The sequence below is a fragment of the Terrapene carolina genome, unplaced genomic scaffold, assembly GCF_002925995.2.
Source record: "Terrapene carolina triunguis isolate 2854851 unplaced genomic scaffold, T_m_triunguis-2.0 Scaffold93, whole genome shotgun sequence".
NCBI classification, from domain to species: domain Eukaryota; kingdom Metazoa; phylum Chordata; order Testudines; family Emydidae; genus Terrapene; species Terrapene triunguis.
This window is the reverse complement of record NW_020664444.1, coordinates 10449464-10476672: the sequence shown is the minus strand read 5'-3', so window position 1 is coordinate 10476672 and position 27209 is coordinate 10449464. Positions and strand designations below refer to the sequence as shown.

The 27209-nt window shown below is 46.4% G+C and overlaps 1 protein-coding gene across 1 annotated transcript in view; it reads right to left on the bottom strand.

Annotated features, from left to right (window-relative positions):
* Nucleotides 1-16547, bottom strand: part of CARD11 (caspase recruitment domain family member 11) — a 49692-nt gene extending 33145 nt beyond the window's left edge. The window contains exons 1-5 of the mRNA XM_026650772.1: nucleotides 16519-16547; nucleotides 10498-10571; nucleotides 2086-2298; nucleotides 1267-1404; nucleotides 104-429 (exon numbers count right to left, since the gene is read on the bottom strand). Coding sequence (XP_026506557.1) covers nucleotides 104-429; nucleotides 1267-1404; nucleotides 2086-2298; nucleotides 10498-10571; nucleotides 16519-16547 — 780 coding nt within the window. The remainder of the gene's footprint in view (nucleotides 1-103; nucleotides 430-1266; nucleotides 1405-2085; nucleotides 2299-10497; nucleotides 10572-16518) is intronic.
* Between the last annotated feature and the right edge of the window lie 10662 nt (nucleotides 16548-27209).

The following is a 27209-nucleotide window of genomic DNA, read 5'->3' as shown; positions in this document are numbered from 1 at the left end:
TCTACACACCTTTAGCGTAATTGAAAATACCACTGAGCCAATTGCCACACTTCATGCTCCACCTGTGATTTATACCCAAACCAATCCAAAGCATCTCTTTTACCTCTAGCTGGAGGTCCCGGCTCCTCATCACAGCCATGTTCTTCTCTTCGCTCAGCTGGGCGTATCTCATGGCCAAGTTGTAGTTCTCATCCTTCACCTTGATCAACTCGTCGTTGTAGTTGTTCCTTTCCTCCTTCATCTTGTTGTATCTCTCCTGGAAGGTCAGCAACTCTATATTGTTCAATTTCAGCTGCTTCCTGTCATCCTCCAGCTGGCGGGACTTGGCCAAGAGTTCACAGCGCTGCACATCCTTTGTCTTCACCTGCTGCTGTAGCTTAATGATTTCGTTCATTAGGAAATGGGTGAGACCCTCATGTCCCTCCTCCACTGAAAAGAATCAAACAGCCCATCAGCTCCAAGATCCATGGCACTGCTCTGGAGCAGGTTAATAATGTGGGTTCAGGCAAAGTTGGGACAGCACAGGTGGGGAACAAACAAATGCACATGCACACACACACACACACAATGAAATATACAGACACAGTCAAACTCACTAGCAGATACACAAATACCATACATAGACAATACAATCATACATATATGCACCCCATCATATATAGAGTCACTATACACAGACACATGCGTATATTTATATTCATGCATGCACATGTTCAGAGTACACACAGACAGCATATGTAACTGCATATGTACACTCAAACTCATCTACTCAGTCTTCACACACATTCTAATACACAGACATATATACTACAATGGTGAATACACACATATCCATGCACCTGTTTTTGGACTTGGTGGAGCAGGTTCATGTACACCCATTGGATCTCAGCTATCCTGGTGCAAATCCAGAGTACCTCTGTCTATTTCAACAGAGCTACCCCAGACTCACACCAGTGTAACTGAGATGAGATTCTGGTCCCTAATGTCTTTCCGTGAGGCACCTTGTAATGACTGCCATTCTAGAAACGGAGGCAGACTGGGTAGCACTCCTACTGAAGCTCTTCAGCTTCACTCCAACAACCGGGGTGTTGCTTTCACCAACAGCTTAGTCAATGCTAGGCCGTACCAGACCAGAGAGTGAGAAGTGGGAATGAGCTACTACCCGTCACTACGCCTCATTAACACTTCTCATCTGAAAAAAAAAAATCAGTCTTATCTCGTGTCTTGACTCCAGCCCTTATTTCCTCAGGGACTGATCCTACTCACCGACAATGGTAGAAAATCTCCGTGTGGGCTCCTTCCCCGTCACCAGTTTGTAGAGTTCAGGATAGTAAAACTCCAGGCTCTCTAAGAAAACTACATAGCCCCTTTGACCCTTGGTATGAAGGATGTCCAGCAGTCGGCCTAGGGACAACCCAACAATAGTGCAATGAGAGAGGACACAGGAGTACTGAGAATAGGATAATCAGATATTGTAACCCTGAGGCCAAGCCTGCTCCAGATTTAACAGTCGCTGGCACATAAATACACTGTGGAAAAGCCAGTCTTGTCACACTGCGCGCAGCTGATCTCATGAAGCTATGCCATGTATTCTCCAGGTTTGTGCGGGCTGTTACTCTGAAGGAATAGGGTAGGGAAGGTAGCTTTTGGATTTGAGCCTTCGAAAGACAGTGGCATTCAACGCAGCCCACACTGTACAGTACTGAAATGCCAGAATTGCAAACCTTTCCACCAAAAGTGATGCTCAAATCAAAGGGGTGCTGCTGACCAGCCCTGATTGACAGAGATATCTGGGCATCAGGCATGAAAGAGCAGTGGTTGCTGCCTATCATAACTGAAATGTACTGGCAAATGTAGGAATGAAAACTTGGTGAGCATCATTCTGTACAACACAGGCTTGGCTATAGTCACTATTACCAAACAGCAGTTCATTTTCGTGAACATCAGATTTCCCCCCAAAAATCTAACTGAAAGGGAACAGAGAGCCCTTCATAGATTTTAATTCAATGCTGGGGTCAGGTCAACCCAACCCAGGCAATGCAGCTCATAAACTGGTGCAGTCTTGGCCGTTCAGGAAAGAATTACCTGCTCGGTTAATTTTGGAGAGCAGCATATGCGAGTTGAGCACCTCATCCTCATCTTGCTCGTCGATGACTTTACACTGACGCAGATACGGGGTCAACTTGGCTGGATTGATGTACCGGCTCAGCATGTGCCGATTGCACTCTACATTCTCCCACAGGGCTTCCTCCTCATCTTTCAGCATCTCTAGGCAGTCATCCATTTCTGGCTCTGCTCCTTAGCAAGGGAAACAAATCAGCAAATAAATACGAAGCACACTGACTCAGGAGGGTTTCAATCCTGTTTACCATTCTGAGCTGCCCTGTCACATGCAATGAACTCGGCTGCACCTCTCAGGAATGCTGATATTGCCCTATATTAAAACTGTTTGTGCTGAAGTGCAACCTGTCTTCAGCTCATCTGAGAAGTGACAGCTTAGAGAGGTTCTAGCTAGACTCTGAACGATTGCATATTGCTCAAGCGATGATTCTGCAGCCCGGTTAACTCTATGATGGTTCCTAAAAGTCAGAGAATTCCTCTTCTGAATGGTTACTGTACTGCAGGATGTGTAATGGAAGAAAGGGGCCTGAATTTGCAGTGCTCAGCAGCACAAAGACATGCAGTCACTAAACTATTATGGGGCATTCTCTCTCCCCTCCCCACACAGGTTTATCTCAGCTTTACAGATGTGAGCATGTACTCTTCAGGTGTATGTGCAATGTGCAGCTATATGTGTGAGTGACTGCATCTGAATTTCCAAAAGTAGATGTATGCATGTGCAGTACATGGTGGCTGTCTGTGAATCAGTGCATGGGCTTGAACGTAAGTATCTGTGTGCATACAGGTGTCTGTCTGGGTGTGTATGAGTGGGTTTAAATGTGTGTGACACCATCGGAGCATGAAAATATTCTTGACTCATGCAAAATGTGGTCACATAATATTTGAGCTGTTGCTAAACGGTCTCCTGCCAACTTTTTCTTGGTGACCAGCTCATCCGGGAAGGTTTCAGGGCAGGCAACAATGAGGTGAGAAAACATGTAGCGAGGTAAGTCAGCACACAGCAAAAGAAATCTCGCACGCATCAGATAGGAACGCTAGGTACTCTGAATTTTAAATGTTTTTATAATGCACTCTAAGCTTAGCAATCAAGTCAGAGTTAGCCATTCTGGCTGGCTGGATTCAGCCTGTCTTCAAGATGTTAACAGCAGCCTCCTATTATTATATCACAGTAGTGCCTGGGAGAGCCCAACCCAGACTGCAGACCCACTTTTCAAACACATAGGCAGAGATCTAAACAGGACAGACAAAGGCTGGAGGAGATGGGGAGCTGAGAGCACAGAGAGATTCAGTGACTTGCACATGGGGCCGTCCATAAATTACATAACTCATTAGGGGTCCTTAATCTGTGTGTTTGTTCCAGCATTACAAGGGGGTGGGTGGATCTTAAAAAAAGTCACCGAAAATGTGTTATGTGATTAATGGACAACCCCTAAGTTCACACAAAGAAAGTCTGTGGCAGGAACTGAACCCAGCTCTCCTGACTCCCAATACAGGGCTTTCAACCCAAGACCTTCCTTCCCAGTGATGTGTTTGAGAAAAGAAATTTCTATGTGCATGGCCTACAATCAAATGTAATAAGTGTGAAGAACGCTGCATACAGCAGGTATATTATGTAAACACCACAACACCCTCAGATGGGGAAAGGAAAGGCAGAGACAGTCCCCTTAAAGCTCCTTCCAGGGTGCTCAGATCAAGGATGTGGTAACAGATTTTTGGATGGAACTAGGAGAAGGAAGTGTTCTGGCCCTACTGCAAGCAATCCCCAAAGCACCCTGTCAAGCCCTGAAATCCCACCAGGGATAAAAGGAGGCTAGGGGCTCTATCCAGGAGGTTTCCTTAAGCCAGATATTGAAGGTTTTAAAAGGATGTGATCTAAAAACAATGTGCTGTTCTCCAGGTCTGAGAACAAGAGTTCTGCTTTATGAGACTTTTCTTAGTAACTGACTTTTAATCAGTAACTAATTAGCTCAACAGCAATAAACTATTTTCCTTGGGCCAGAGTCTCGTGAATGTGTTATGACTTCCTCAGCCTCCAGTTTCAGGAACTGCAAAACTGCCTGGCAAACACTGGGAATCACTGAGCTGAGCCAGGCTTTAGGGTTAGGTCTATGAAGCCTGGGGCTGAAAGCGCCTTCAAATTTGGGGGAACTAGAAATTTGATGCCTTGTCTACGTGCGAAAGATTTTTCTGAATATGTTTTACTGCTAGAACTAATGCAGAATAACTATAGTGAAGGAGTCTGTACACTGCTTTGTTGATGCCATCTGTGGTCACTTGGGTGCCTTTGGCAGTTGTTACAGTGCCATCCAAGGCCTTCCTCCCCATGCTGGGGTTTGGTGGTGATCTCCCTTGCAAAAATCCAGTCCAGCTCCTCATAGTATGGACAGATAATGGGAGCATTACCGGAGGTCCCGTTCTTGTCTCTTGCCAGAGCTCCTTTGTTTTGTAGCAGCACTGGCCTGTGTCCCAGGACTACCCTTTCTCCTCCATTTGTTTTTCCTTGCATCTAGTGACTGCTGTTCGGATGGGCCTGGATGATCTATTCTCGCCAGAAGGCAAGGAAGTCCAGAACTGCCAGATGGGAGAACGAAGAAGCACAGGGCATGGCTGCTATATTGGGTATGCAGCTCCACCACAGACAGGAATTGCAAAGGCATGCACTTGCCTGAGTGCTAGCATTTAAAAGAAAAGATGACACCCATTCAAACGACCCCAAAGCAGTAGAGGGCACACAAGAGGGCACACAGTCCAGATGTGAAGCTATGCAGTTTCGACAGCAGTGGGAGGACTGCCTGAAGTGAAACAGTTAATCCAAAATACTGCTGTGTCCACAGGAACCTTACACTGAAAAACTCATTCTGGAATAGTGGTATTTCACTTCCAAAGCAGAATAATAAGTGTGGGATACAATGCCAGAGAATTAAAAAAAAAATAGTGGGTGTATGTGTGTGTGTTGCGCGCACGCATGGTAGTCCTCTCCCCCTCCACCCCCCCCAAAAAAGCCCTAAAGTTATTCCATGCACACAAGGCCTAAGAGTATCTTAGCTTTCATTCTTTTAAAGCTAAATTTCTAGTCCTTTTCCTTGAGAGGATGGACCAAATGTGGGCCAAGGTTTGGACCTAAAGATCACAGAGGAACTAAAGATCACCCTTATATCCACCCAGGGCTAGTCTTTTGCATCCAAAAGCCCAATGCCCCAGATCCTTTGATTTTTGATAGGTTCCCAATAAGCTCAGAGCTGGGCCTCAAGGGGAGCAATATAAACTCTTCTCTGGAGTTCACAACACCCCAGAATCTCTTCCAGCCTGCTCTGTGGAATCAGGAACTGTTACATTCTTTGCCAGTGCTCCCTTGGGACATCACTGAGGGATCCCTCCATGAGATGATTCAAAGAGCGGAGTTCACTCAGCAACACCACTCTATTGCAGAAACGTTTTCATAGGAATTTAAAAAAAAAACCCTCCATCAAGATCCCCCACATTTAGGAATATAAGAACTTCATTATAAAACAAGGATTTACTACACATGCACAAGCCATCAAAAAAATCCTAGAGGAGTGGTCCTCTGTCTCCATACAAGAGCCTTTCGCTTCTTTCTTTACATCTCCCACCTTTGAAGTCCAGCGTGACAAACATCCTTGACTCCTCTCAGAGCTGATGTTTGGTCTATTAGAGGGGCTATTAGTGAGTAAAATACAGCTTCAGGAGCTCAGGGTTTTGCGTCGCGGGATTCCTTGGGTCTGATTCTGTTCTTATTTACAAGAGTGTGAGCCTGGAGTAACTCCATTGTCTTCCATAGAATTACTCCTGCTGTTCACTGGAAAAACTGAAGGTGATTCTATGACAGCACCAAATGTCTATTTAACTTACTATTTAACCTAATACTCTTATAATAAATTAAATACTAGTGAGATGCTGGAGCCTGGGTGCTCTGGTCAGGAAACAGAGGAGGTCAACTAAAGTCCAATGAAAACTAACAAATTCACTGCATTAGTGGCTAAAAGTTTTAAATGGAGAAGAGACTTCCAGCAGCACACACTTCCTGCATGTCTGAAGTGCATTATTCCTTGCCTCTATCCTTCCTTCCTCTGACATCTTTGCAGAGAAGCTGTTTTCACTTAAAATAAAAACCAATTAAAAATGACAGATTTCAATGTCCTTGAAATGTGTAAAAATATGTAACCATTTATTGCATCTGATCTTTATAAGCATTCTCTAGCATCTGATTCCAGCACGTCTTGAGTTGTAACCTGACATCTTCAGAGACTATTAAGTACCATGGAAACACTTTGGCATCCATCACAAATCACAGGTGCAAATACACAAACTTGGGCTGACTTGAACCGTGATTTGGCCATAAAGAAATAAGACTATCCACAGCAGTTGAGGAATTGCTCTCCCGCTGTTCCTTTCAGTGTTTAGTATACAAGATATTCTTTAACAGTAGGAGATCTTAATCCAATAATAACCTCCAGCTAGTCCTAACTATTTCAAAGGTCTTCGTGGATTCAGAAGAATAAGAGAGAGAATCTCTTTTTACATTAAAAGAAGCATTCTCTTCCTCTCTCTCTCTCAGGGACTGGCCTTCTCCTGGCTGTTTCACACAAATGCACCTTCCTATGTGTTTGCTATTTTTTTCTTTTTGTTACAATTTGTGACTGAACAAATCACCTCACAGTTAAAGCTCTTCCCTGGTCTCTCTCAGCCTTCACACTTTCATATGCCAGGAACTGCTCTCCACTGATCAAGGGAAAAAACCTCCCAGGCTTCAGAACCAAAGTTCCATAAAGCACTCATCTCCAGGTCAGATCTAAAGCTTCATTTTTAGACAGATAAAATGCTTGGGGTTTATTATTATTCTAACAACATCCAGTGAATGAGTTTAGCTTTGAATCCTGGGGTCTCTTAGTTAGGTGGAAGTCCAAAGGCAGGACAGGCAAGGAACTTCTCTTAGAAGCAACAAGAACAGCAAGGGAAAAATCGTGGGGATGGAGGAGTTGTTATTCTGCAATTCAACTCAAGCGAGCATTGCTAAAACACTGTTGTGGAAAAGCTCCCACGGCCAGACTTCTATTCAACGCAGGCAGCGTTCACCATGATGGTGCAGAAGTTAATCCCTCCAGCCCCTTAATCGTTTCCATTACCTTCCTCTGAATTCTTGCCACTCTATCAGTCCTGAGGTGACCAGAACCAAACCCTGCTCTCTAGAACAGAGTGGGAGCACAGCGTTCAGTGATCTCTGTGGATCACTTGGTTGCTCCTTCATGAGATATGAAAAAACACAGGGTGCCGTGCAAGTGAGGAGGAGGAAGTTTATTCTGGAAGTGGTGAATTATCTGGGTCCCTTGGACTTCCGCATTTTGTTCACAGATGTTCATAGCGTGGTGGCAGTTAAAAAGAAACCACAACACAGAAAATTCTCATGTTAACTACACGTTAATATACAAACGGGGGTGGGTTGGGGGCGTGGGTTAGTGTTTGATGCTAAATAGATGAAATAAAAGCAAGGTTTTAAATAATATTTATAAAAAAGAAAAGGGTTACATAAGAAAGATAAGATTTTTAAGCTGGATCCTGCAAGCTGTGTGCCTATTATCATCAGCAACGCTTTGCGTGTACGCTGTAGCTCATTCTCTTCCTTTGTATGTTTCTCTAGCACACAAGGGACAGGAAGTGCCTTCCTACCATGTGTTTGTAGAGTAATACAATAAATCATAATTAAGGCTGCGAGTTTGTCACAGATTCCGTGACTTTCCAGGACCTCCGTGACTTCTGCAGTGGCCGGTGTGACTAGCCCGGGAGCCGCCTGAAGCTCAGGCAGCCCTTGGGTCAGCCACACTGGCTGCTGCTGGGGAAGTCTCAGGTCACTGTGTCCCCCTCCCCCAGCAGCAGGAGTTTGGGTGTGGGAGGGGGCTCAGGGCTGGGGGTTGGGGTGTGGGACAGGGTGAGGGCTCTGGGTGGTACTTACTTTGGGGGGGGGCTCCCCAGAAGTGGCTGGTATGTCTGGCTCCCAGGCAGAGGCGCGGCCAGGGGGCTCTGCGTGCTGCCTCTGCCTGCAGGCACAACCCCTGCAGCTCCCATTGGCTGCCAATGCAGCTCAAGGCCAATGGGAGCTGTGGAGCCTGTGCTCGGGGTGGAGGCAGCATGCGGAGCTGGCTGGCCGCGCCTACACCCAGGAGCTGAGGGACGGGGATGTCACTGCTTCCGGGGAGGCATGGAGCCAGGTAGGGAGCCTGCCAGCCCCACCAACCCCCCAGCACCAGCAGGGGTCCTGGGTCACACACCACTACCCACGCTCCCCAGCACTGGCGGAGCCCCCAGTCTGCCCCACCAGCACCCGTGGCACCCCCCAGGACCTGCGGCGCCCCCGGTCCGCCCTCCCCAGCACCCCTGGTGCCCCCTGGTAGCCCCCCCCGAGTACCCATGGCACCCCCGGTTCGCTCCCCCACCCCCAAGATTTTGTCAGGGGTATATAGTACAAGTCATGGACAGGTCATGGGCCGTGAATTTTTCTTTACTGCCCGTGACCTGTCCATGATTTTTACTAAAAATCCTTGACAAAAACGTAGCCTTAACCATAATAATAATGACAGCAGAGAGCTTTTTTCATAAGCCCTCTCTTTGGATAGATGCAGCTTTGCAGTATCAGAGCAACATCCAACAACAACAAAACCCAATAAAAAGAGAAGAATTTTGTGCTATGTTTCCTCCTAAAGGAAAATCAGAATGTGAAATGTGATAGGGAAATCACTTCTTTTGCTTAAAGAACCAGGAAACGTGGCTTTATTCTTGGCTCTGCCACTCGTTTTTCATATAGCCTTGGGTAGGTCATTGAAGGCCAAATTTGCAAAAGTGGCCTCTGAATTGCGGGCGCTGAACTTTAGACAACCTCAGTCTAATTTCAGAGGTGCTGAGCACCCACCACTCTCACTGATTCTGGCTGGAGTTCTGGGTGCTCTGCACTATTGAAAATCAGACCCCTTTTATTTAGATACATAAATATGGATTTAGATACCTACCGATAACTTTGGGAACCACATTTGAAAAGTTTGTCCAGACAGGTGTCTAAATTTAGATACCCGAGAGGAGGGAAACCTAAAATCAGAGCCTGCTTTTGAAAATTTGAACCTTAGTCTCTTTGTGTTGCAGTGTCTCCATCTGATAATCAGGATAGCAATAAATACGAACATCACAAGGCACGATTCACTAGTAACTGCAAAGCACTTTGAAATCCCAGGATGGTAGGTATTAGGGAAGTATTAATTATTATTACTACAGTATTATTACTTCAGATTCTGAAATCCTCAAAGTATCTCTAGGAGGCTGAGAGCATTGCTGGATAATCAAGGTTGAAAATAGCTATGTTTCTGCTTTACTTAGTTTGGATGGACACTGAAACAACCACTTCAATCAGCACTCCCTCTCTCTGTCTATAAGAGAGTCAACCAGCTTGCAAAATGCCTCAGCGTCAGCAAAATGTAGAAGATATAAAATGACGGACCCATAAAAAATAGAATAGAAAGTTTTAAACACAATATAGTTTTCCATTAGCATAAATATCTTCTATCCACTTCTCTTACTGAGTCAGGCTTCTTGTTACAAATAACTTACAGCGGGAAAGAGACCATTACTAGATTTGCAGGGGATCAGTGAAGTAAAGCTGGGTCCTTGTCATAAGGCATGTCCCCATCCCAATCAGGAGAAGGCTAACGAGCTTCTCTGGGCTCAAATGGTACCAAATTGGCACACCTGCAAAGCGTGCTCCAGCTGAAGGAAGCGAGCTTAAAAAAGAAATCTTGTCACAGGAAGAAGTAGCAACCAGGAGGAAAGCTGCTGTGTCTCAGAAGTAGCTGACTCTTGCAACAGAGCAGCTGAGAGGGAAACAGCTGACAAGCCTCTGCTGCCTACAAGGACTTACTAGACCCAGGACCACCTGATCACTGCAGGGCAGAGGTTGAAGGTAAACCCTGACCCGGATCCATCTGTGCCAGACTGCCATATACAAATCAGACCTTTATAAGGGAACTCAGAGGCTGAATGTCCCCTTAAGCAGGAGATCCCCATAGTGCCAGAGAGTTTGGAGTAAAGTTCCCAAATGGGGAAAGGACTCTGTAAGTGGAAGAGACTCAAACTGCTTGAGTGTGACCCAAAGGAGAGGCCCAGCCTATCACAGTCCTCACTGAGGACAGTTAGGAGGTACGCTCATACATCACTTGATTTCACTTGCAGTTCACAAGAGAGTTACCCGTTATTCAGTTTCCCTCTTGGTTCACAAGGGAACCAACTATCATTTTCAGTACACATCAGAGACGAGAGGCAGAGACAATCCAAACCTAAACTGTGGTTCAGAATGCTCTGGAAGCAAACCCAACTCACTTCTGGCAAAAGGAGAGAGAAAGAATTCCTCTTCACTCTTCATACTTATTATCACTTCCTCAAGAGAGTCAGACCTAGAAGAATAAAAAGGAGAAATCTACAAAGTTGTCCCTACATTCATATTTATGTCCTTATGAAATATTAAAATAGTGGAATAAATCCCAGGAGATTAGTTCCTAGTCAGGAGTTCTAAACAGAAGCGAACAACTGGAATGAACCTCAGAAGAGTTCTACTTTCCCAACTAATAATAGAACGACGTATAAAACTCCATTCCACCAAAAGTGAAAGAATCATGCATGGATGAAGCAAGGATCAATTATTATCGTTATTGCGTAGTGCTTTGCACCTCACAGTCTAGAAAAGATGACATGCATCAAAGACAGAATGCTGGCAATTGTTCTGCATGCCAGGAGAATCTTGCTTAATATCTGAACAGTACACACTCTTGCTTATTCCATTTAGTTTTACTTGAGCTTGCATGGGGAGTCCCATCCCTAGCTTTAATCTATTTTGTGGAAGGGCAAATTGCTCCTTTACTGAGAATGCTGGTTTGTCCTATGAGATGTTGCTGTGGAGGTCATGTGTTCTTCTAATCAGTGCAATAATATTTAGTATGTCACTGCAGTGACTTCAGGATTAAGATCCACGTTTTCTGCAGTGCTCTCCATCAGGTAAGATATCTGAGGTCCAGGGCAAACGGATTGTGCATTCCTCAAGTCTGTTAGCATTAGCCCTTCAGAGTTCTTATCAAGTTCTCATACAGGAAGGAAAATGACTAATTTTGTCTGAATAGCAAAACCCACAACAGATTGTGATAGCCCAGACAGGCAGCATCCAATCAGATTTGCCTGCACAACATCTATTACCAATAATAAAAACACAGAAAATGGAAAAAACCCTCCTTCGCAAACAGCGTGGTAGCGACGCTTAGGCTTTTTTGCCACCCTTTCTGTGTGTATTCTCTTCTATGCAGGTATTTATATCCCGCCCACCACCATAGCATCTGAGCACTAGTTGCTAATCATTTTGAAAAGCATCTGTGAGTGACTTAGGAATCTACATCCCATTTTGAACGCTGTGAGGCTATGTCTGCACTTAAAATGCTACACCGGCATAGCTGCAGCTGTGCCACTGTAGTGCTTCAGGGTACACACTCGCTACAGTGCTGAGAGGGGTTCTCCCATCCCTGTAGTTAATCCACCTCCCAGAGAGGTGGCGAGGCTGCAGCTTGCAGTAGCTAGGCTGACAGAAGAGTTCTTCCATTGACCTAGCACTGTCTACACCAGGATTAGGTCTGTGGATTTTTCACACCCCGAGACATAGCTCTGCCAATGTAAATTTTCAGTGGAGACCAGCCCTAAGACAATGAAACTTGGGTTCCTAAGTGTCTACATCATTTTTGAAAATGGGATTTAACGTAGGCTCTTCTGAAAGTGTTACTCGTGGCATTTCCCAATACTAAGAGAAAACGGAATGATTAACACGGTGATCAGGACAGACAACTTGACAAGTGTTACTCCTGGGGGAATTCTGCGCCACTGCGCAATGCAGAATTTTGCAGAAATTAATGTTGTGCGCACAGAATTTCCTTTCCCCCCCACAGAAATGGGCTGCAGAGATGTTGGATGCCAGTAGGGCCAGTGCAGAGCCCAGCTCACAAACAGAAGACAAGGCCGGGGGAACTGGAGGGTTCCCAGCAGCTGCAGTTTCCAGCACACCCTGAAGGAAGGAGGGGGGCAGTGCGCAGGAATCTCCGTGCAAGCCTGGGACCCAGCATCAAGTTGTTTCTCCCTCTGGCTCCCTGGCCTCTGTGGGGGTAGAGGATAAGAGTGTCTGGGCCTGCAGCTGGCCTCTGGGGGATAGAGAGTGTGAGTGGCTGGGGCGGGCCCATGGCTGGGCTGGGGTGTGTGTGTGAGTGTCTGGGCTGAGAGTGGGGGCATGGCTGGGCTGGGTTGGGTGGGAGGGGGTGTGAGTGTCTGGGCTGGGACAGCCATGGCTGGGCTCTAGCGGGCAGGGAGTGTGAATGTCTGGCTCCCCAGCTGGGCTCTGTGGGGAAGGGGACAGAGAAAAAGGAACTGGGTTGTCGTAGGGGTTTCTTTAACGCTGTACTCCGGGGGGAATTTTTGTGTGTGTCTGTATTGTTACAGACATACTTGCTGACAGGTATTTTGAAATAAATTACCAAAATAATTGAAACTGGTGTGATTATACAGGGAAATTTTGACAAATAACATTTGCAGAATTTTGCACAATTTAAAAAATTTGTGCCAAATTTTTAAGGCGCAGTATTCTCCCAGGAGTGTCTGAAGACGTACATCTGAATTTTCAGATGTGGGCATCTTAACAGGGCTTCTTAGGTGCATATGTAGCTGCTTTATACATGCACATTAGGTGCCAATCTAACATCCAAATGTAGGATTTCAATGCTCCATTTATATCACCATCGTTTAAAATGGTGCCTCTAGTGACAGCTCTCCTGTAACAGAAGGACGGGAAACAGGAGGAAAGAGAGATGGAGAAAGACAGAAAAGAGAATCAGGGATAAGGAAAGATAGAAGGGAGGAAGAAGAAGTAGGAAAGGTGAGAGAGAGGGGAATGCAGAGAGAAACAAAGAGGAGACACAAGAGAGATGGGGATGAAAGTAAGAAGGGTTGTAGTAAAAATGGTGAGAGGTGAGACGCAATTGGGGAGATACAGGGAGTGAAAGATTGGGAGGTCCCGAGACAGATCTTGGCATGCTAAAGATGAGTGTTAGTTCAGAGCATGCAAATCAAGCTAATGGCAGAATAATTTTAATAATTTACCACAGGAATTTAGTGCATGCATTTAAAAGGATTTGAGAAGCAGCAAGCAGAGAGCTGAAAGCTTGACACTTAGTAAGTACTTTAATTTACACATCCTCCAAGCTACTGTGCATGATGATGAGGACAACGACAATGAGGGTGATATTGTAATACAAACATGTTTAAAGACTGGATTTTTTGGTTTGAATGCAGCATTTAGCTGCTGACACAGACACTCTCTTTTTACTAGAGTGTGGGGAAAGCAGAGGTATAAAAAGAAGCTATTGTCCTTGAGTAGTACATGGCTCATGAGATACTTGATCTAGGAAATGTTGTTGAGATTACGGAAAGTCCATTGCCAGGCTTCACACTTGTTTTTAGTGGTGATGAACAGTCTGTTTTTACAACTGGGATCTGGATTCCAACCAGGCTAAGAGGAGGAAGAGTTATGAGTTAAGAGGAAGAGGAGGACAAGATGCTAGGTACAGGAAGGTCAAGTCACCAGCCTTTCAACTCAGGAGATCTGGGTTCAAAATTCACTTTGGCCATCAGTGCAAATGACTCTGGTGATCTTAGCTTAGGTCTTATTGTCAAGGCTAAGATTTTGTCACACATATTTTTAGTAAAAATCACAGACAGGACACGGGCAATAAAGAAAAATTCACAGACGCCCGTGACCTATCTGTGACTTTTACTAAAAATATGCATCACAAAATGGGGAGCTGCAGGGTCCCCACACCATCCCAGAGGTCCCCAGCTTGGAGCTGTGGAGTCACCGCACTGCCCATGGCTCCCAGCTTGGGGCACCCCAGCAGCCTGTGGTGGCTTGAAGCTCCAGGGCACCCCCACCGTGGGGAGCTGCAGGGCACCCGCCCGCGGTGGCTGGGAGCTCCCGGGGGCCCTGCTGTCCGTGGCGGCCAGGAGCTACGGGGCACCCCCACCGCCCACAGCGGCTGGGAATTGCGGGGCATCCCTGCCCCCACACAGCAGCTGGGAGTTGCAGGGCACCCCTGCAGCGGCTGGGAGTTGCGGGGCACCCCGCCATCCACTGAGGCTGGGAGCTTGGGCCCTCCACAGTTTCCAACCACCATGGGCTATGGGGAGGACTCTGCAGCTCCCAGGCGCCACAGGCTCAAGTCACGGAGGTCTCTGGAAGTCACGGATTCCGTGACTTCCGTGACAAAATCGTTGCCCTACTTATCGTATATATCTGTGTGTGTGTTCGTCCCCATCATAAAACTAGCACTAACTCTAGTACAGTGAGCCTTGGCTCATGATTAAGTTGAATTGACAGAGCTGTGTGGGAACCAAGGTTGGGATAGAGGTTCATGCCCACGTTAGCAAAAGCTCCCACTGCCCTTGCGTGCATTATAGCTGGTTCTCATTAGTGCTATTAGCACCTCCCTTTTATGAGTACAAATAGATAAATATTAAGAGAGAATGAAATGTAATTGTACCATATAAAATTATCATGGGTGTTATTTACTTAAGTTTTGGCTTATTCTAAACCCATATGTTACATGGGTTAGAAAATGCGTCCACAAAATTCAAACTTGCAATGTTTCTCTCATCCAGTGAGGTCAATGGGATTCTTGTTGAAAGTACAGTATTCTGTCATTTCCAAACAACCAGTTCATGACATGGAATGTCTGAGAGTCAGGACCAGATTGTCTCATTTACCAGGAAGTGTCCAAATTCAGCAAGAAATGAGCACAAAGTCATGTGACATCCCAATGAGCAGAAAGGCCAAAATTTTCATCTGTTACATTCATGTAATTCCACTGTCTTCATCTTGGCCCAGATAAATTCATGAATAACACTTTACTCAAAAGACTGTATGAGATCCAATATCACCATACTGTTAGGAATGTACTGTCACACTCCTGCTCACAAATGAGAGTACTACACGGTGGCTAGACAAAATACAAGAAATATGAGATATGAATAAGTAACAAGCTGGCTGACAGTTTCAGAAGACAGATGGATCTTAGCAGACCTACTACTCCCAACACATAAGACAATACAAGACACAAAACCTCACCACTAAAATAAAATATCACAATACAACAATTCTGGCCTTTCATGGGAATATGACAGCTATTTCAAACATCTCAAATGCACTATACACATGTATAATGATTTCACACCTAGCTCTCTATGTAGAATCAATCACTTGTATGTTTACCAGCTAACTGTTTACCATTGAATTTGTCATCCCCAAAACTGCTCAGCATCCTACGGCCAATGATTGTTAACATCTGTGTACTACTTCTTGAACCTCAGATATATAGTATTCACCTAACTACTTATTCAATTTTGTACCTCCCTGTAATTTTGCCTTTGAAATGCCAACAGTTGTAATGTAAAGACTACTTTTTGGTGCACCATCCAATTTACTAGTCCAGTTGCTCACACCTTTCTTTCTCAGATCTGCCTAGAGAATGAAGTAAATGCCATACATAACACAGGCATCAGGTGTCTTTCCAAGCCAGAATCAGTGGGTCAAATGATGGGACATGCTACTGCACTACAACTTAGCAGAGGGTGTGCTAGCCTCTGGGGGAACATACTTACTCAACTGGTGATAGGCTCCATTCTCAGTCATAAAGCTCCTTGGACATGCCTCTGGATGGGCAGCCAATGTTCCTAAGACTCCCTTTGTGGTGCCCCTGGCTTAAAGCTGGAAGTATAGTGTGGTGAGCTCTTCCCCGCAAGCAGAGCACAAAGCACATGTAGAGATCTGGATGTCACTTGGCAAGGAAAATTACCCAACAGATAAAATGCAACTCTGCTGAGGAAGTACAAAGTCCTACTAGGAGTGAGAAGCAGCTCCTGGCAGGCTACCTACAGTTCTGCTGGTTAGAAAGCAGTGCCTTTCATACAGAAGTGGCTGAACCTTTTAAATAAGTTTCATCTAGTTAAACTGGCTTCCCCTCGTTACCCCCTCTGATCCCCTCTCCTTCCTCTCGCTCTGTGTCCTGCCTCTTCACTTGCTGCCGCAGCGGGACTGTGTGACATAGCTCCGGAAGCGCACACCCACCATCCTCTCTCAGAAATGCTGTGTCTATATATAGCAGGGGGAGAGGTGTTGGGGGCTGCCTCACTTCCCCATTTCTTCTGAACAGAGGCTGTGGGTGACTTTAAAACATGACACCTCTGTAGAAGGAAATCAAAGAGGAAGTGTCTCATGGCGTTAGAGAGCTCTGCTCTGGATGTGATGGGGGAGAGGGGTATTACCTGAAAACAGCCTTCTCTTCCGCAGACATTATGACAGAGGTCCTTCTGCAGTAACATGTGCATCAGTGAAAGGGTGGGGAAAACAAAGATGGAATGCAGAAGACCATTCCCAGCTTGGGAGAACGTTCCCTTGAGACAACGTATTAGGGCAGCAGCATGATGAGCCCCACCGTAATGAACTCCTAACTCCTTAACAGGTGGGGCTGTACTTTGTTACTGTAAGCAACGTTCTCCATTAATCATTATCCCACTGCCAGGGAAAAGGAATAATAGCAATACTCAGGACTTCTAGAGCAGGTTCTACCATCAAACATTACTGTTTGTGCTGTGCAAACATTACTTAGTTAAACAAATACCTTTGCGCTGCTTTACCCTGAAACTGTACCCATTGCTTCAGCTAAGGAGAATAAGATGAGGTACAAACTCCAGTATGGAAAAATTATTCCCAGCAGGACTAGCGAAACATGGCATGAGACGGAATTCCACTTTCACCACAGAAGAGGCCAGTTGGTTCAATTCAGAGTCAAGTTGCATCACTGGTGAAGAGTGGAGAAGCCAAGAACTGAACAAGTCAGAAATCTAACTATCATCTTCTCCTAAGAGAACGTGGTCATCATGGGGAGCAGTATGGGGAAACCCAGGATGAAGGAGTACTATTGACTGAATTCCCCTCTTTCAGCATGGGAAAGGAGCAGTTAGGAACTGCCAGATCAGATCAGAACAGTGCTCCATCTAACATGGATATCCTGTTTCTGAGAGTGGCCAGTACCAGTAAAACACCCCTTCTGGAAAACACTCTAAAAACATGACGGGGGGTGGGGGTGGAAGAATCCCAATCCCATCCATTTAGGGAGACATTTTTTTAAAGGCACAAAGTGCAGACACCTAAATCCCACTGAAAGTCAATGGAAATTAGGTACCAGAGTATTGTTTGGGCCTTTGAAAATTTCCCCTTCTGTATTTGGTTTCTCTCCTGAAACATGAGGAACAACAATCCTTACCCATGTTTCTTCTAGCTAGTGGAACTGCAGAGATTGTGCGTACAAGTTACACACCTTGCTATCTCATATCACCCACTACCAATGGTTAATTATGTTTTTTGCAAAAGAGCTATCCATCGGTGGTCACCTTTTTCTTGTAATATGAGAATGGGTAAATAATTCCCACACTCGAGGATTGAATTCTTTCAGCTCTCAGCTCTAGTCAAGAGCCTTAGAACTAGATTTTTTATTTTCTTTCAACCCACAATCAAGGTCATATTTTGCAAAGAGCTCAGCTGCCATGTAAGCGGCAAAATAATGGCTGGGGTGACCCAGCGACCCGTTGGGGTCAACTGGCAGAGGACATAAGGGATGCATAGGAGTTTACTGGGATCGCCTGGGTCTGACGTCTACAAAATAGTGCACCAAAGGGTGGGATGTGAGGTCTCTACCAACAGCTACCGTAGTAACACACTGGTCGTCCTAATCATTGCAAGATGTATGTATGGATATCTAAGCAGCTATGTGTATACGCTGAAAACGATATTCTTAAGATATGTGAGTTATAAGACAGCTCCCCAGAAGACGACAAGCAGGTTTGCATCAGGCGAGGGTAGGGCGACCCTATGTCCCATTTTTAAAGGGACAGTCACATTTTTTGGGACTTTTTCTTATATAGGCGCCTATTACCTCCCTCCCCTGTCCTATTTTTTCACGGTTGCTCTCTGGTAACCCTAGGCAGGGGGTAGTAGACGCTTCTCTCTCTGGCTGATCATTGTGTGACTTACAGTTTAAGTCTTGGCTGGAAAATGCAGCAAATACTTTAGATGGGCTAAACTTCACCAGACAGGAGAGTATCTGGGTAATTCAGTCTTGTGTATCATGTTATTTTACACGTAATCTTTTGTTTCCAATACTTTGACTTGCTACTTCTCAAATCTCTAAGCTTTGTTAAATAAACTTGTACTTGTTTTCACTTCAACCATATTTAAGTGCTGTGTGTTAAACAGAGCAGTGTTCTGAAGGAAAACTGGTAAACTGGTGCACAGTGCTTCTTTGGGAGCAGCTAATCTGTGAATACTGAGAGCGTTCAGTGGAACAGGAGCTAGACACTCCAGCGCGGATGCTCAGAGGGTTCAGGTGTTGGAGTGTGCTGATCACTAACCTGCAGGGGGAATGTGGGGCCTGCACATGTCTGGAGGGAAATGCTTGTGTTGCTGGTGGAGTTGGGAAGCTGACTTCTGGTAGGCACAGACAAGAGTTCCTCATGCTAATGGCAGATGGTGGCGGGGTGCCTCACAACCCTAGATGCCCTCGGGAAATATCACAGCTGGACTTTTGAAAGACCTAGCCCAGATGGTGAGAAAATCTGGTCCTATGTGTCACAATGGCAGGGAGCTGCTGGGTACTAAGCCCTTCAGAAAATCTGGCCCTTATTTAGATGCCTAAATTGGCTGAGCTCTTTGAAAATCTTGGTTCAGTTATAGATGCTGAGTACTTGAAAATCTGTCCCTTAAAGCCTTCTTCAGATGTTAGCTTTGCATGAATAGGATGCGGCTATAGAGCACTTCTTGCATACAAAGCTTGCTGGGAGTAGTAGTTTATAGTTCTGGTTTGATGACACTGTATAAACTCCACTACTACAGAAAAACTACAAATCCCAAGAGGAAGAGACTTGGCACCATAAATCACGCTTCTTATGCATGGTAATATTTAATCCTTGGGAACCCAAGAAATAGACATTCTACTGGAGAGTAGATGGTGGTAATCACTGTCAATGGACCAGTCTAAAGTCTTTTTCAACATATTATCTCCCATCACAAACAACCTTTTGAGAGTTAGATTAGTATTTGCACCTTGAACCCCTTCAAAAAAATCAAAAAGGTTCTTTCCCATCTCCTCAGCAACACTGCTTTCTGAGAAGAGCAAACAGAATTGTTTTTCTTGTATTCAAAAATTAATATAGTGTAATAACTACATGGGGTTTTAGATTAGACTCTCCTTCCATCATTATTTGTTCTGTTTATCTTCCTTGTGAAAGCTGGGAAGTTTCATCTTTGCAGACTCTCTACTGCTGACTCAGCTGCCTGAGCCAAAATGCAAAAAAAAAAAAAAAAACTATTTAAAAAAGGTCCAATGATTTTATTTTCTCATCATAAATATGAAATTTAATTAGCAGCTCACTGCTAACGAAGCCACCCTGGAAAATGAGACTGAGGTGACAGGCAAGCATAAAACACAACTGTTATGCAGCAGCCAATTTAACTCCTGCTTTTCCCTGCCAGAACTTCAGCTCTTCTAAGGCTGTTGTGCCACGTTTTTCTTTACTGGGAAGGATTCTCTGTCCTTGTGGTAGCAATCACTCTAGTGTGAAACAGCAACATACAAAGTGCAAAAGGACAACAGAAGAGGAGCACTGGGGGGTGTGACGGGTTGGATCACAGAAACCCCCTTGGGAGCTGCCACCCGATGTGCCAAGACTACCCCTGCTTCTGTTTTCCCTGCCAGCTCAGGACTCCAGCCCCCTGTCTTGCTGAGCGAGACACTCCAGTCTGGCTCCAACACAGACCCAGGGTCTGAATCACTTGTCCCAAAACTGCAAGTTTACCCAAAAACAGCTCACAGGAGTGTGCTTGTCTTTAGCACTCAGATGCCCAACTCCCAATGGGGTCTAAACCCAGATAAATCCGTTTTACCCTGCATAAAGTTTATGCAGGGCAAACTCATAAATTGTTCGCCCTCTATAACACAGATAGAGAGATATGCACAGTTGTTTGCTCCCCCAGGTATTAATACATACTCTGAGTAAATTACTAAATAAAAGTGATTTTATTAAATACAGACAGTAGGATTTAAGTGGTTCAAAGTAGTAACAGACAGAACAAAGTAAGTCACAAGCAAAATAAAATAAAATGCGCAAATCTATGCCTAATCAAACTAAATACAGATAATCTCACCCTCAGAGATGCTTCAGTAAGTTTTTCTCAGACTGGACACCTTCCAGGCCTGGGCACAATTCTTTCCCCTGGTACAGCTCTTGTTCCAGCTTAGGTGTTAGCTAGGGGCTTCTCCATGATGGCTCCTCTCTCTCTCTGTTCTCTTCCACCCCTTTATATATCTTTTGCATAAGGCGGGAACTCTTTGTCCCTCTGGGTTTTCACCCCCCCTCACTGGAAAAGCACCAGGTTAAAGATGGATTCCAGTTCAGGTGACATGATCACATGTCACTGCAAGACTTCATTACTCACTTGCCAGCCCACACATATACAGGAAGACTCACAGGTAAACACAGTCATCTGCAGACAATGGTCCTTGTTAATGGGAGTCATCAAGATTCCAAACCATCATTAATGGCCCACACTTTACATAATTACAATAGGCCCTCAGAGTTATGTTTTATATTTCTAGTTTTAGATACAAGAGTGGTACATTTATACAAATCAGATGATCATACTCGGTAGATTATAAGCTTTGTAATGATACCTTACAAGAGACCTTTTGCACGAAGCATATCCCATTTGCATTATAGTCACTTATCAAATTTTTATAAAACTATCCCAGTTACATTATATTCACTTATTATCATGTTTTTATAAAACCATATAGACTGCACAACATCACACTGGGGGGCTTACCAGAGTCCTACAAAATATATAGAAACCTAGTGTCCCTCACTAGTCTTCAGCCCACATCCAGGCATTTGTGGGCTGTGCACCTTTGCCTCGGGGCTTACCATGTCTCTAGCTCCCTTAGCTCCAGAGGGAAAGGAGGTTGTATGAAGGGATAGGGTTCCAGAACTCGGGCTCCAGCCTGAACCTGAATGTCTACACTGCAATTGCCTGAGCCAGCTGACACGGGTCAGCTGCAATGAAGACATACCCTAAGAGCAAGGGGCTTGTTCCTGGGAGTGTCTGTATGTGTGTTATTCCGCCAGCTCCTCTGACGCGGCTCCTGAGCGGCAGGAGACAGAACTTCTTGCAACTGGGTCTGTGTATCAGTGTGAGTGTAAGGGGGAAGGAGCGTGCCAGGTTCCTGCACAACCACACAGCCACAGCTGCCTGAGGTAAGTTCAGAGCAAGGATGCACAGGTCCTTTTTGCCCTGGTGGAGGAGCACAAGTTGCCACAAAACCCCAAACAACCCTGTACAGAGTCATCACTGAAAAGCACTGTGGGAGAACACTGGGAGAGCTGCCTGAACCAGTGCAACCACAAAACCTGCACTTCCTACCTGTTCTAGCAGGGAAATGGTTGGAAATGAATTGGTGTGGACGGAAATGTTCACAGGAGCTGCCCGGGCTAGTGCAAGTGAAACGATTTCTGGACTATTTGGGAAGCATTTGGAGCAATTCTGTGGGTGGGCAAGAGTGCTGCTGGTACTTGAACTAGTGCTGTAAATGACAATCTTTTCTCATTGTTGTATGCAGTGTTGTTGTAACCATGTTGGTCCCAGGATATGAAAGAGACAAGGTGGGGGACGTAATATCTTTTATTAGGCCAACTTCTGTTGGTGAGAGAGACAGAGTCAAAAGCTTGTCTCTCTCACCAACAGAAGTTGGTCCAATAAAAGATATCACCTCCCCCACTTTGTCTCGCTAATATTTTCTAAAGTAGATGGGCCTTAACAGCACTGGCCCTGGTTACTATTCAATTCTTCTGGCTTCACTCCTGAGACTTCAGGGCAGGTCTTAAAATCCTGAAAGATGCTGGAATGAGGTTGCATACAAACAGTTTGCCTACCAATGTGACATACCCAGAGGCAGTTCTTCTGGTCAGTAATGGAAAACAGTGGCTAAGAACGAGCAGCATTCCACCCAGTGGCTTGGGGCTGCTGAGGATTTTCCAGATGAAACAGGATCTTGTCGTCCTCAGCATGGCCTAAGGCAGGGAGTTTACATCTCTGATGTTTGTTTAGAAAAGTAAGAGCTTTGTAATACTGACTCAGGAAAGTGCCAGGTGCTGATATCTGACTGCTGGTAAAGCCTCTCAGATCAAATCAAGCTGTATTTGCATAGCACTTTTCAACGGAGGACCACAAAGCGCGTTACGAACATCATTTAAGGCCTTGGCTACACTTGCAAATGTACAGCGCTGTGAGCTAAACCTGACTTCGTGCAGCTGAGTAGGGAAAGCGCTGCAGTCTGTCCACACTGACAGCTGCCCAGCGCACTGTCGTGGCCACATTTGCGGCAATTGCAGCGCTATTGGGAGCGGTGCATTATGGGCAGCTATCCCAAAGAGCACCTCTTCCCATTCTGGCGCCATGGGTTCTGGGAAGGGGGCGTGGGTGCGGGGCATTCTGGGTCCTGTCCCAACGCCCCGTGATGCATCGCTTCGCATCCCAGAAATCCCTTTGTTTCCATCCACCTTTGGCGCCATCTTTCAACGGTTTCTGTGCAGCGCGATCTGTCTGCGGGAAATGGAGCCCGAACTGCTGAGGCGTATGCTGACTTATCTCGCCAGCACGTCACGTTTGGCTGTCGAACTATTCCTTAAGATCCAAAGTGTCAGTGAGAGTGAGGAGTCCGACTATGCTATCGAGCCGCGTAACGTGTACGACACGAAATTGCTTGTGGCATTCACGGACATGCTCAGCACCATGGAACGCCGCTTTTGGGCTCGGGAAACAAGCTCCGAGTGGTGGGATCACATCGTCATGGAAGTCTGGGATGATGAGCAGTGGCTGCAGAACTTTCGGATGAGAAAAGCCACTTTCATGGGACTGTGTGAGGAGCTTGCCCCCACCCTGCAGCGCAAGGACACGAGATTGAGAGCTGCCCTGCCAGTGGAGAAGCCGGTGGCTATTGCAATCTGGAAGCTGGCAACTCCAGACAGCTACCGGTCGGTCGCAAACCAGTTTGGAGTGGGAAAGTCGACCATTGGAATCATGTTGATGCAAGTTTGCAAGGCCATTAATCGCATCCTACTCAGAAGAACCGTGACTCTGGGTAACGTGCAGGAAATAGTGGATGGCTTTGCACAAATGGGGTTCCCTAACTGTGGAGGGGCGATAGATGGGACGCACATTCCTATTCTGGCACCACCCCACCTAGGATCCGAGTATGTTAATCGGAAGGGGTATTTCTCTATGGTTCTCCAGGTGCTTGTGGATCACCGTGGGCATTTCATTGACATTAACACAGGCTGGCCCGGAAAGGTGCATGACGCACGCCTCTTTCGGAACACTTGGCTGTTCAGGAAGATGCAGGCCGGGACTTTTTTCCCAGAGCGGAAGATCACGGTAGGGGAAGTCGAAATGCCCATTGTGATCCTTGGAGATCCCGCTTACCCGTGAATGCCGTGGCTCATGAAACTCTATACAGGGAGCCTTGACAGCAGCAAGGAATGGTTCAACTACAGGCTGAGCCAGTGCCGAATGACTGTGGAGTGTGCCTTTGGCCGTTTAAAGGGCCGCTGGCGATCTCTGTATGGGAAGCTGGACTTGGCCGAAAACAGCATCCCCGCGGTTATATCCGCGTGCTGTGCCCTCCATAATATTTGTGAAGGGAAGGATGAAAGCTTCACTCAGGCATGGACCTCCGAGGTTCAACACCTGGAGGCGGAATTTGCACAGCCAGAGAGCAGGGCTATTACAGGGGCCCAGCGCGGGGCTGCAAGGATTAGGGATGCCTTGAGGGAGCAATTTGAGGCTGAAAACCAGCAGTGATATCTGGTGCCCTGCACGGGAGTGAAGTGCAGTAGTTCCAATCTTTAGGAATCAGTGTTTGCTAAGCAGACAAGCAGACTTGCAGTGCCTGTTTATTTCCTGGGCTAAGGAGTCTTTTACTTTATGCAATAATAAAGCATGTTTTCAAAGCCAAAAAATCCATTTATTGAAAAGAAAAAAAATTATTTATTGAAAAGAAACAAGGGGGTGGAGTGGGGAACAGTACAATCACAGATTTGCGTATGTCCTGTCTCGTGTGCTGTGCAGTTAGTGCTGCACTTCAGGATAGCTATACTGCATGGTGATGGGGGTTGAGTGCAGAGGGTAAGGGTCATGGTTTTCAGGGCTGGGTGGTGAAGATACTGCAGCGGGTGGCGTGAAGAACACAGAAGTTGGGGAAAGTGGGTTGGAGGTGACAGTGGGGCACAACGGAAAGAGTTTTGGGACAAGGGTTGTAGGGGGGGGGTGGCGTTTGCATTTGCGGTACTGCTCCTCTTTCTGCACGGCTACCAGCTCCTGGATAGCATCTGCTTGGCACTCCAGGATGCTTATGAGCCTATCAGTGCTTTGCTGCCGGTGCGCGGTGCTTTGCCGCCGGTGTGCTGTGTTTTCCTGGCGGATCCTGCTTTCTCTCTCCCTCCAGTTCTGTGCTTTCTCATTCTCTTTAATAGATTGCCGCATCACTTCTTGCAGCATGTCTTCTTTGCTTTTTCGCGGTCTCTTCCTGAGTCTTTGCAGTCTCTGAGCAGGCGATAAGAGGGCCGGCTGAGGTCTCAAGGTTGATGCAGCTGTATAGGCAAAATGCAACATTTAACAGAGGCAGCATTGTTTATACCAGACAGAGTAATGATTTCCCCCGCACTTAAGGAGTAGAAAACACACAGGGTCTACACAATTGCATAATCTTCCCGTCCGAAACAGAGCATGCATATCCCACGGGAGCCTCAAAATGGTGAGTAAGGGGGACTGATTGTTTCAGGGCAGCAGTGTCCTCTGGGTTTCTGTGCCTTGGGGAGAGCCAACAGCTTCAGGGGGCAGCTACACTGAACACTGTCCCAACATTTTCCACAGGAGTTCGTCCTGGACGATATCTTGCTGCTGAGGGTGACCTGGGAAGCAAGGGAGGGTCTTCTACTGCAATGCGGCTTCCGCCCTGGCCCATATGCAGCTTGCCTGTGTGCAGCAATGGTCCCCCCGCCCCTCGCGGCACAGTGGCGCGGACACGTTAGCCTGGCTGGGACAAGGACCACGGTGGCTCTCACGATAAACCTGCGCAAGCGCATTGCACACGTTCTGGATGAGACATTCGAGGAGATTACCGAGTCCGATTACCGCGATGTGATAAACCACATCAATGCACTATTCCACATCTAGGCATGCATGCGTAACCCTCCTCTCCCAAAGAGCCCGCACCGAAAAAATTCCTTCCCGAAAAAAAAAACGCTTACCGGGAACCTGCTCTTCTGTTTGTCCTCCACCAAGTACTGGCCGCTGCGACTGGCTACCTTCCTCCTGGCTCGAGAAGAGCTCCTGGCTGCATGGCTCCAGGGATTCTGGGGTGTCTCCATCTGGCCCACCACCATCACTCCCGTTTTCCTCCTCCTCTTCTTCCTCCTTCCACCCCCCCCCCCACCGGCTCTGAAGTGTCCATGGTGGTGCTTGGAGTGGAGGTGGGGTTAACCCCAAGTATTGCATCCAGCTCTTTGTAGAATCGGCAGGTCGCGGGGGGGAGCACCCGAGCGGCCGTTTGCGTCGCGGGCTTTGCGGTAGGCACTCCGCAGCTCCTTCACTTTAATCCTGCACTGCAGGGCGTCCCGGTCATGGCCCCTTTCCATCATGTCCTTTGATACCTTCCCGAAGGTATCGTAATTCCTACGGCTGGAGCGCAGCTGGGACTGGACAGCTTCCTCCCCCCAAACACTGATGAGGTCCAGCAACTCGCCATTGCTCCATGCTGGGGCTCGCTTGGCGCGTGGAGGCATGGTCACCTGGATAGATTCGCTGATAGCACTCCACACCACGCCGGGCTGAGCAAACAGGAAGGGGATTTTTAAAATTCCCGGGGAATGTAAAGGGTGGGTCACATGGTTGGTTACCTGAGGCCAGGGCAGTAGAGTTTGAACTGATGACCAGAGTGGCTAGAACAGGCATTGTGGGATACTGCCGAATAATTCTGGAGGCCATTCACAGCACATTGGGCGGCCACACTGGCGCTGCAGCGCTGCAGCGCAATACTCGCTATTCCTCTCGGGGACGTGGAGTACATGCAGCGCTGCAACCACGGAGATACAGCGCTGCAAATGCCTTGCCAGTGTGGAAGGGGAGTGAGTTACAGCGCTGGGGGAGCCTTTACAGCGCTGTAACTCGCAAGTGTAGCCAAGGCCTAACTCTCACAACACCTCCATGGGGCACATAAGTATCATTATGCCACACTTTACATGTGGGTAGACAGAGGAACACCGTGAATTGGCGGCAGAGCCAGGAATGCATCCAGGAATGCTGATGCCCAGTTACCCTGCTCTAATCACTGCACTGTCCTCCATTTCTCATCACAGATTTTTTTCCCAGCTGAGCTTGCAGCCCCTATTTATACCCTGATGAAGAACAGTGAACAACAGCTCAGTTTCTGGGTTCTAGTCTCACTCTCCTCCCTGTAGACCGTAGCTGAAGCTGGATCTGAGCAGGTGAAAAATAAAGAAACCACCTGCTGTATTTTGGCATCCTGACTACTTCTATTTCCTGTAATTAACCCTATCTGTTTCTGTAGCCTGCCTGTTCGGAATTATTTCTTACCAGCTGTGGACGTTGGGGGAGAGCGGGCTGGAAGAGTGATAACACACCAGGAATAATGAAAATGGAGTTAGCAAAGATAGAGGTGACTTTTCAGGTTTCCACTCACCAGCAGTGATTAATATGAAGCTTTTTACATGCTAATGTTTTCCTGCCTTCTGCCAGTAATAAATAACCAATATGCTTTAATACCTAGTTATTATTCATCCCTTTCAGATATTTGGATTTTGATTCTTTGCTGCAGCTCAATCACATT